Source organism: Phoenix dactylifera, chromosome 8, assembly GCF_051530095.1.
Source record: "Phoenix dactylifera cultivar Ajwa chromosome 8, Ajwa_hap1_PhDact_Kaust_v1.1, whole genome shotgun sequence".
Taxonomy (NCBI): Eukaryota; Viridiplantae; Streptophyta; class Magnoliopsida; order Arecales; family Arecaceae; genus Phoenix; species Phoenix dactylifera.
This window is the reverse complement of record NC_143197.1, coordinates 22,136,719-22,147,815: the sequence shown is the minus strand read 5'-3', so window position 1 is coordinate 22,147,815 and position 11,097 is coordinate 22,136,719. Positions and strand designations below refer to the sequence as shown.

At 35.1% G+C, this 11,097-nt stretch overlaps 1 protein-coding gene across 1 annotated transcript; it reads right to left on the bottom strand.

Moving 5' to 3' along the window:
- Positions 1–1,126: 1,126 nt before the first annotated feature.
- LOC148702753 (serine carboxypeptidase-like 31) lies at positions 1,127–9,582 on the bottom strand. Its single transcript, XM_089924923.1, has 9 exons — positions 9,288–9,582; positions 5,730–5,825; positions 3,726–3,818; positions 3,564–3,646; positions 2,857–3,147; positions 2,170–2,300; positions 1,983–2,078; positions 1,781–1,886; positions 1,127–1,629 (listed from the first exon to the last, which is right to left on the bottom strand). The coding sequence occupies exons 1-9, from the start codon at positions 9,439–9,441 to the stop codon at positions 1,483–1,485; spliced, it is 1,197 nt and encodes a 398-aa protein (XP_089781049.1). The 5' UTR covers positions 9,442–9,582; the 3' UTR covers positions 1,127–1,482.
- Between the last annotated feature and the right edge of the window lie 1,515 nt (positions 9,583–11,097).

Below are 11,097 nucleotides of genomic sequence, written 5' to 3'. Positions count from 1 at the left end.
ATCCTGCATGAGGCCTTGTAGTGGTCTCCTCCTCCACAGCGAAGCCAAACCCTTGCTTTGAATAGATGGAGGTGAGGTTTTGGAGGACCCGAGAGGTTGTAGGATGAGATGGTGGTCGGTATGGTTGGGGTTGCAGCAAGCAGTCCGCGGCCATACCTGAGCAGTTTCTCAGATTTCAATGCGACATGCCCAGGGAGGTGGCAGTGTCTTCGTGATGGCTTTTTGACTACTTCGGCAAAGGAGCTTCGCTTCTGGAGTGGTGGTGGGTGGGATGGTAAGGATGCCTAGTCTTTCTATAGTCATTACTTTTCAGATACGTCCTTCGATTTCTTATTAAGGTTTCTTAGAAAAATCAAAACTACAATCAGAGTCTGTCGCAGCTAACTAATGGAGACAATATTCTTTGGAAGAGAACTGTTGATCTGGTTCATAATTTATTGGGAAAAAGAAAATCAACAATCAGCAATTTCTCCATCTATCAAGATGCAAGTTGGATTTGAGGGGGTGCTTTGATACAAATAATTTTTTATAGTTGTTGCTCTGTGTCTTTTATGATAGACATAAATTTGCTTGCTTGAGTCTGTCGAGAACATTATGCCTATGTTGCAAGACTTCGTTCTCAATATAAGTTTCCATTTCTGAAGATAGGGTCTTGTTAATGAATGACCTGGGGCATTTGTTAAGAATCAGTTATGATACATGCATGGTAACTAGAAATATTAGATTTGGAATAATTGAACTCAATTTTGTTCTAGAAAATCTGAAAATAGTTTTTTTTTTTATCAAGATTTTTCTATTTCATTAAATCTTGGTCTATTAAACATTAAGAGGTGCCAATTGTGTCAAGTGTAAAGTTATTGTGGATTGGTTACTGTACCTGTAATTTGGGTTTATAGTAAGGCACCATTTCATTGCCAGTGATTCAATTGCCTAAAATTAAATTATAATTAGAATTGCAGCCATAGAAATGGGCTTTGTTTAGTTGACTATAATTGAAAACTGCATATGCAATAATAGCTCTCGAAAGAGATACCCTTACCCTGTTATTGAGGTAATAATATTACCTCTTGAGAAATGACGAACTGTTCATATTTTCATTACAATATGATACAATATTATAGGATAAAATGGAGAAGTAAATGAAGATAAAGTGGATGCATGCAAGAATGTTCATGGCTTGAGATTATAATCAATTGTAACATATGATCTAAGATCAGAGGTGTGACTAAATGAGAACTCATTTTGACTGGGGCCTGAAAATAAAAATGCACGAAGTCAAGAAATGCTACATTATTTCTTGACGCAATCACAATTAGTTCAAACAAGTTGTTCACTAAGATAATGACTTTGGATTAGATCAACAATTCTACATTATTTTTTGTTTTTAAATTGTGTCCAGTTTATTCACCATCAAACTACATTCTTGAGCTGAGTAGCTTGCAACGAAGCCATTGATTTTAGACCTTCAGAGAAATGTTTTACTCAACGGGTAGACGACGGAGCTTTGCCAGCAAGAAAGGCAGTGAAGAAAGCCAAGGAACTGCTTGGTTTGAACGTTGGCACATCATGGCCAGCTCCTCTAAATGTTGCAAAAGTTAGCCCCTCGTACTCTTGTAGCCATCCAGCCACCTGGGGACGAAATGTACCAGATTTTTGTTAGCACATCGGTTTACGTAGAATCGAAGTATGTGGTTTCATGCATGCGTGCACCTGTCGGCACTCGTATGCATGAATATGTCAGTGCATCATAAATCAAGTGATGTATGATTCACTGCAGCACCTGTTTCTTATGGTACCATGGCCTCCAGGGACCAACTGTAGGCAATCCTAGGGTGTCCAAACAGTATCTTGTTGACAGCACTGGGACTCTTCCATCTGTGTCACCACTGGACAAGCAAACAAGGATTTCATGGATGTCATGATCATGGAAATATTAACATAGTAAGCTGATGGATCATGGGATGTCAGCTTCGAGATCATACCTATAGACCCATATCCTGAGCCCTCCTGCAATCAGCTTCTTGTATATGGGGAGAACAGAGGGCATCGAGTCCTTCCACTCGTTAAAAATTTGTTTGCTGTGCTCAGTTTAAACATTTCTATAAGCACAATCACCAAAAATAAGAAAAACACACTCACACATAGAAAGAGAGAGAGAGAGAGAGTTACTTGCAGATGCTCCAGTTCCTGATGTTGTGGCCATCACTAGCATGGAGGGCCTTCTGAACATCTGGTCTGTTGTAGAAAGATGTTGTGTAACCATCAAGGCATGGATCGTAGCTACCCATGATCCTCGGTATCTAATCAATCATGTTAATCATAGTCAATCATTGTAGGCGCAGTAAAAAAATCCGATTTTTGGGTTATTATTATGCAGTAAACTCCTGAGATATTTAAAACAATTTTGCTTCTCTCACATTTTATATGGGAAATTCTTGAATTAAAATTGTATAGGATACCTAGTATCATAGCTCATAAAAATTTAAAAATCTCGATAAACATTGAAATGATCAAGCACTTTGCATATATTTCCATAAAATCATTATGATAACTTGGTATTTATTATTGAAATTGATACTGTTTATTTGATCACCATAATGTGTCCGCACTTCATAATGAAGAAGAATTATATATTTTATATGACTAAAAATAATCTTGTTTTGGTAGGTAATTTCAAATAATCATTCTTATTTGGAAATTTTCCCTTCAAAATAATTATCAATATTGCTCAGGCATTAGTCTTTTTTGTGAACTCTCAGAAAAATGTCAGATCCTTGTGGAAAACGGAGTGGTCTGTTGCAATATTTATAGGTAATTGGTGGTGGCAACTAAAACTGCAATCAACAAGTCTCTTACCATCTTGGAGGTGGACTTGAACATGAGTAGTCTTCTTCCACCATTGTTGGAACCTGATGAGTTCTGGATGCAGGTTGGAGTGTATAGACTGTAGATATCAATTTCACCATATTGTTTAAGGACCTCATCGACAGCATCCCGACATTTAGTGTTGTTCCATGGGTCATCACTGTCAAATTTGCAGTTATCTCTGGTGATGTCATGTGTTGCATCCGAGACGATGGCATGGCTCCAAGCATAATCCACCAAACCTTGCCAGTCATGACTATCAGAGGTTTCAGGATTACCCAACTACAAAAAACAGGAACAAGAATAGTGAACTCGAGTTAATGAGATCATGAGACATCCATCCATCAGACTACTTGTGTGTGAAAATTACCGCAGACATAACATACAAGGAGACAATCAAGAAAACCTTACAGCCTTGTTAGTTTCGGTATCCTTGACTATGAGAAACATGCGCCATTGACTCTTATCAGTCAAGCTATGTATGCTTCATAAAAATTTGGTAAGCAAGACATGTCACTGCTCAGTCTTGCAGGACTAATGACAGATGCTTGTTGAACATATGATTAACTTATTTAAGCAGTAAACCGGTGTTGTCCACTAATCAACATCCATAGAAGAAATAAAGGAATTTTAATTGCTGTTATGGGCTGAAATCAGACTGGAGATTATAGATAATAAAACACAAGAGGATGGAATACCAAGAAACCCTTGAGGTCTATAAACAATGAAGGATTCTTGTTCATGTCATAGATGAGCTCAGCCAACTCCGGAACATACTTTCCTGGCAGTGCAGTACCAGAGAATATTAGACTTATGAAGCAACAAATTAAACACCAAAAGAGTCCAGAGCTGAAGCATACCTGCATAGCTCTCTCCTGCCATGTAAAAGGTTCGGTTTCTGTAGGATGGGAACTTTTCGAACCAGTTGTGCAGAAAAGTGTATGTATCATTTGCTAATCAACAATGGTTCCATAGAAATAACAACGAAGCAAGGTAAGAACTCCAAAAAGCTAAAAATGATTATAACTAGGTGAAGTCATATTGACAAATTAAGTGCATCTCTAGCTAGTGAGTACACATGCACACGCTCACCCAACATATACTACTAATAATATTCTCGTAATTATTGACATGTTCTCGAATTACTCATGATTTCTGTACATATTTTTCACTAAAAGCTTACTGATTACAACTTAATGATATTACTCGTTGCTGTTAGTGCTGATTTTGTTTGCAACTGTTTGGTACTCTTAGTTCTCCCTTTTTTTTTTCTTGCACGAGCAAAACATTTAATGTTCATATTACATGTACCTTGTCTTCTTCTACTTTGTTTTTCTAAACTTTAAGTATCCCAATTCCTTCCAGATATTGCTGAAGTTACAACATTAACATCCAAATTCTGAATCTTTCCCCAAACCAAATTGTTGTTATACCAAACTTGTGACTCTAAGGCATGCAAAAGTTACCTAGTTATAGAGACTTCTACCTCATCCATCACATGGATGATGAAGTCTATATAATAGAGCAAATGAAGATGTGATGGGTAAGAATTCAAATTACAACTGCACATTTTTAAAATTGGATACGAAGAAAATAAACAAAACTTTGTTTAAATCAACAAATCTTGGCACAGAAAGGAAACTCCCAAGAAATTTGAAACATGCTATATTTTTCTGCAGTTTAACAAAGAACAAAAAATTAAAATTTATCATAGATCACCTGTATTGCTGCATATGCCTAGTAAATTTGTAAACATTAAAGAAATTAACTATGTTAGCGTATTTCCATAATGCTTTCATGATAATTTGTTAAAATTATTAAAATAATATGTATGTTTTATTTAAGAATATATTTATAATGAATAGATCAGACAAATTACACACCCATATTATGTTTTAATTAAAGAGTATATTTTACTCTCTAAATTTCTCATGTTTTAATCATTTCTTAAATCTCGAAATAGAGTGGAATATTTTTAGAAAAACCAGTGAGATGTGCGTGCGCTGCACAGGTATGTTGATGCAAAAAAGTAACCTTGTTTGAAGTATTGAAGGTTGGGCTCTTCTGATGCCATATCCTTTGTATATGGAAAGGTTTGGTGGGAGGTGACTGTTATTTTCAAGGACCAAGCATCTTGGGTATTAGACAACAATGGCTACTAGAGGGTGATCACTGCAAAAGAATGGGCTGCTATATTTTTAGAGGTGAAAAATTTTCTATTCCACTTAAGACCTAAGGCTAAACCAGATCGGATACGGATTGGATACCGGCATATCCATATCTATATTTGTTTTATTTGATGAATACATATACGAATATGAATGTTAGTCGGATGCAAAAATTTATATCAATATTTTTCTATATAGGTACTGATATAAATCCGATACTAAAAGTATGAATATAAATATGGATATAAGTCAGAAAATTAAAAATTTATGACTATAAAATCAAAGAAATTACTAAGTAAAAGGTAAAACAAGCTAAGGTCATTCATTTTCTTTAAAAGTTCATTAGTGCTACAAAAATTAAATAGAACCACAAACTAATTTGCATGAACATGTTGTCTCGCTGCAATGCTTGTCTCTCGCCTTCAACCTATGACAATCTCCAACATCAGATTATAATTATATAACTCTTCCTTTCAGTGGGCAACTTTTTTTATTTGATGATATTTTGTTGTGAAAAAGGGTGCTAAATGTGCTATACTTCAAATTCCATAAAAGAAGCATGACAAAAATGTAAGTAATATGTAAATCAAACTAAAAAACTCAGGCAAACATGAATAGTGGTATTAATTCTTAGATGCTTGTGGTATAAGAAGAGCTTAAGTAGGTATTTCAATAAGCATAGTTCACATAGTTCACCTGTAAAGGAATCTCCAAGAATCTCATAGTCGCTGGTTGTGTTTGAGTAGGAAAAGCCTACACCTACTGGAGACTCAAGGAACAGTAAGTTGGCCTCTGCAAAATTAGTTAACAATTATTAGCGCATTTATTTTGGTTAACCAAAGAAAGTTTATGTGTATTGAATTGTTACTGCTCTTGGTTATGTTAATGTGAATGACTGTTATGCAGGTAAAGTACATATTCTGGTATATTTTATATCCTTACATTCTTTTTATCCATTTTTATGAATGTAGATGCTTATTTTGGTGGTATAAGATTACATGGTGTGAGTAATTTTGTTAAAAAGCGGTTTGGATTAGTTAATTACATAATTTAAAGTAATCAAATCTAGTTTATATATTGATGTTTTAAATGAAGTCCTATGTGAAGTTCTTAGAATCATTGAAGAATTAAGTTGGCTTACCACTTTTTTTATAACAACGAAGGAAACTAGGAATTATATGATATGTTGGTCATTCAAATTAAGGATGACAAAAACACACTTATCTTCTGCTACTTATGGGATGCAAACAGCAAGTGGTGGTCCTAAAATATTTTTATTGGATTGCTGGCCAAGAATTAAAATCATTAGATCTATGTTATGGAGCAACCACAAATGTTTTGTACCTTCATGCATTGCAAAGAGCTAAACATTGCATAGCTAACGGAACAGTGGAGGCTACACCAAAAATAGTCTATAGCGATGGAATTTTAGTAATGTTCGGCAAAATGTGTTTCTATGAAAGTTTTCTTGTAATAGATTTTAAAAAAATATTACAAAAGATATATAATATTGTAGCAGTTTGTCAAGAAGTGTTACTGAAAAGTTATTATATAATGATGGTATATATACCATAAAATCGGCACATATTCTATAGTAACAGTTATAATTTTTTTTTAAAAGATCTATATAATATTATAATGGCTATTTATAGATATTGCAATAATTTTTTTTATGTTGGGATAATTTTTTTCTAGTTAAATAAAACTTAATTAGCATTATATACAATTTTGTTGCACGATACTGACTATTTATTGATGAAATAAATTTTGCTCCCCATACATCATTGTATAACTAATAGTTTTGATTGCTAATTTTCTATAATTTATTTTTTATGATAAATTAGTATCATTGCAAACTAATTTGGATTCTTTGTGATGATAGTATTTCATCACTAAATATATTACATTTGCCTAATGATGTTTAGAAGTAATGAGGTTTTAAATACATATATTGATCAACTATTATATGTTCTATTTGTACTTAACAAATTTTAGCAGGTTAAATATGCTATTTTCAACTTCATTTGGCCAAACCTACTAACTGAACGGGTTACATGATCAGTCAAGTTGGATAAATAGTTGGAGAAATGTAGGTTTGCTTTAGCTTGGGATTTTTAATCTATTTTATAATAATTTTACAAACATTCATAACTATTAATTTAGTAAAGATGTGTTATAAATAATTTATTAATATAGAGGGTGCATAACGTACCTACTTTTAAGATAGGTAATCTTTAATGCTTATTGAATATTAGAAGCATTGTAAATTAAAAGAAATTGATTATGTATTATATTTTCACCTAAATTTTTTTATGGGTTAAATATATTATTGTCAACTTGATTTGACCAGAACCATTTAATGGACAAATTACATGAGTCGAGTCAGTTTAATAAATAGACAAAAATAGTTCTCGGTATAAAATTCACTATCAATATTGCAGATGACACACCATAACTAGGTACTGATCCAATATATAATTATTAAAAACTTGCATGGAGACCGATCTAACCAAGGATTTAGATTAAAATATGTAAAAAATGAAAACTACTTAGATAAAATATGTAATATAACGTATTAAAAATATTCTATATTAAATACCATTACTTTTTAATTATAACATGGATAAAAAGAACCATATGCATTATCTATTTTTAAAGGACTTTAGAAAAAAATTAAATGATTATATAAATATATTGAAATTATTAGTATTTTTAAATATTTTAAATAAAAATATTTTCAAGATATTATAAAGAAGAAAATAGAGTTATTTATTTTACTAAAAGGAAGAGGATTGAATTTTTACAAGAACAATTAATTATTAACAAATAAAATACCATAATATAATTGGAATAAGTTTATTTTATAATTTAAATAAGTTTTGAATAAGTATAATAAACTATAACTTCATACTAGAAGTTTATGTTGTTGGCTACTATAAACTTTTTTAATGGTAGTCAATACAAATAGATCTTAACCAAGGTGAGTGGAAGACTATTGTGAATACTAGATAATTAAGCTAGCTAGAGCAGCAAAGATCCTTTGGATTTCTTTTTGTAAAATCATCCTGAATGAGTTTCAACACACTAATTATTATATTCTTTTTCTGTACATAAAATGGAGAACTACTAAATATTAAATTCAAGACATAAATGTTTAGTTTTTAAACCATATTTTGGCCAATAGACCTTCGGATATATCGTTGAATTGATGTAGTCCTCCTCCTGTATCTAGAAAGAGCAAATCTTGGCTCATTGATCTCCAAGACCAAATCTCGGATAATGTCTCTTTATCACCAAGAATCAGCTTTCTTCTCGTTAGAACAAAATTATTATATATGCATACTATTATATATGCATGCATGCATATATGTATATATATGTACGCCATTTTATTTCTAGCAATACCTGTGTTTCAAGAGAATTGATTGAACTTGAGCTTACTCCCATCTTTTTCAACAAAAAAGGAAGAAAACGGGGCTTGAAAGGCTCTTTCTTCGCGTGAAACTGTGATATTGGATGGAGGTAGGAGAGGTGGGGCTGGATTCGTCATCGGAGGGCCGAGTTCTGGTGCGGTGGCAGCGGGTAGCTGTTAGATTTTCGACATTTCGGTTTCTGGGGCAGAGATGCGGGTGGCTTGGATGGGTATGAGTTACACATGGCGAGTACTTCAGGCGAGTTCAATCCTACTGGAGAGAGATTCGGCCACAATGATCAGCTGGGTCTGAAAGGGCTTGAGCAGTTATGGAGTAGTTCATCCCCTGCTCCGTGACATTTAGGAGATGGCGAGGGAAGGTGTCACATTCCAGGCTATGCATGTATATCATGAGGCCAATGGGGCGGCCAATTGGGTGGCGGCATATGTTGCAAGCCACTTAGGAGGTATCCTATGGACTGGAGAGAGAAAGATGCCCGGAGCACTTCAGGACGTTTTGTTTTTCGATTTTATTAGGTGTATTCGTATCCGTAATGTATGAAATGTCCGTTTTAGCCAAAAAAAAATGAAAATAAGAGGACCTTCTCTTTCCCTCTTGGTGAGGCCCTTTTTAGGCTTCACCTAAAGAAACATTGGTCTCTATTCAAGAAGGTTTTGATAACGGGTTGAGTTTTTTCAACAGGCAAATCATTCAAGTTGATAATGGCTGTTCATTAAGTTCTTCAACGGGCAAATTTCAGTTTAAATTTCAAAAAACCTCTTACATATATGTATATATATGTATGTTATATATACGTATGTCATTTTATTTCAAGCAATACCTTTGTTCCAAGAGAATGGATTGAACTTGAGCTTACTCCCATCTTTTTCAACCAGGAAAGGACCAATCTCCTGCGCTGCACCATAGCCAACGGAGGAACACCCGGGACCTACACCAAAATTTAAACAGCTCAGTAGGATGGTTGTAATCCCCATCGTATCACGAACAAGCAAGGATCCTTACCTCCATTGAGCCACAAGACTAGAGGCTTCTCATCAGCATGAGATGCAGCCTCGTAGAACCAATAGAAGAGGCCCCTCCCATTCTTCTTGTTCACCGTCACGTATCCGGCGTAATGCCGGAACTTGACTACTGGTTGGCCAGGCAAATCGGTGACAAGGTCTCCATTCTCAACGAAGCTATTTCCTAGCCTACCACAAGATACTGGGTGTAGTTCATGAACAAGAAGAAAGGCTGAAGCAGCCCATATGAAGAGACCCAAACCCTTAAACAATCTCATTTCTTTATAGAGCATCAAACTGACACCCTTGAGATGAAAATAAAACTTGCTATCAACCTGCTGGTATTTATAGCATTTTTAGCATGGGACTAGATCTTTCAACATATACCAAGAATATGGTCTTATACAAATCATAACGCACAGTATCTTAAGACTGACCTCCCTCTCTCTCTCTTCTCTCTCTCATTAAATGGTACGTAACAACAATATTGAATAAATAGGGCATTAAATTATTCCAACTCATGCAGGGTAGGAATTAAGTGCTTAAATATATTTTAATGTGTAGGTTTCAAAATTTTTAAACGGAGTAATTATAATAATGATAATAACTAAAACATAATAATGTGCATTAGTGGGGTTATAAAAAAAGTATTAAATACTAAACACTAATAGAGCAGTGAAATAATGGATTGGATATTATATTTCCCAATGGAAAATAGTCAAGCCATGCATGCTTCTAAAAGAAATTCTCTTGTATGATCACCTATTGTCATGAATAATATACATGAATTTAAAATCGCTAGAGCACTTACTATTATATATGAAGTATTAGTAATAAAGAGTAGCTATATCTATTGTTTCACTCTTTCTTATTGGTCATTATCATTTTATATGGATGAAATATAAATACAGTAGCAAGTGTAAAATTTGAGCAACAAAGCTATCAAATCAAGTTATCATGAAGCTGAACCCAACTTGATCACCAACCATATGACGTTGGTGTTGTTGGAGCACATTCACATGTAAAAGATATGACATTGACTACCTGCATATTATGGCAGTTTTACAAGCATTTTTTGTCACGCCCCACCTTCACGGGGTACATGCGGCACTAAGTGCCCACGTGGGGGCTACATGAGAGGGGAACACGGAGCCCCCCTGCCAGATATTGTCCGGTTCCGGAGCCAGCACGCGCGCACACGCGCCGCTCAGACCCCTCCTCGGTTTTGTTTTCCGCCCAAAACATGTCTGCAAGATTTGGAAACACCCGCCTCATATCCCCAGGCTCTGGAACGAGTCTTTCCGATGTGGAACTATTAGACCTGGTATCCTGCAGACGCATTTTGGGTGTAAAACAAAACCGGGAAGGGGTCTGAGCGGCATGTGTGCATGCGTGCGAGCTCTGGAACCAGACAATATTTGATAGGAGAGCCCCATGTTCCTTCCTCATATGGCCCCCACGTGAGCACTGGGTGCTTCACGTGCTCCGCGCAGCGGGGGCGTAACATTTGATATCAGAGCTGAGAACAGCTCTTGTCCGATGGTGGAAAGGGTGTGAGGCCTAATAGTCCCGCATCGGAAAGACTCGTTCCAGAGCCTGGGCATATGAGGCGGGTGTCTCCAAATCCTG

What these genes read in the sequence shown, in the direction of transcription:
- LOC148702753 (XM_089924923.1), bottom strand. Translation starts at nt 9,441, where the DNA reads ATGGGGATTACAACCATCCTACTGAGCTGTTTAAATTTTGGTGTAGGT. An exon ending in GGCAGGAGAGAGCTATGCAG is followed by an intron (nt 3,647 to 3,725) that starts GTATGCTTCAGC and finishes CTGCACTGCCAG; the next exon opens with GAAAGTATGTTCCGGAGTTG. An exon ending in TCAAGTCCACCTCCAAGATG is followed by an intron (nt 2,301 to 2,856) that starts GTAAGAGACTTG and finishes ATGATTGATTAG; the next exon opens with ATACCGAGGATCATGGGTAG.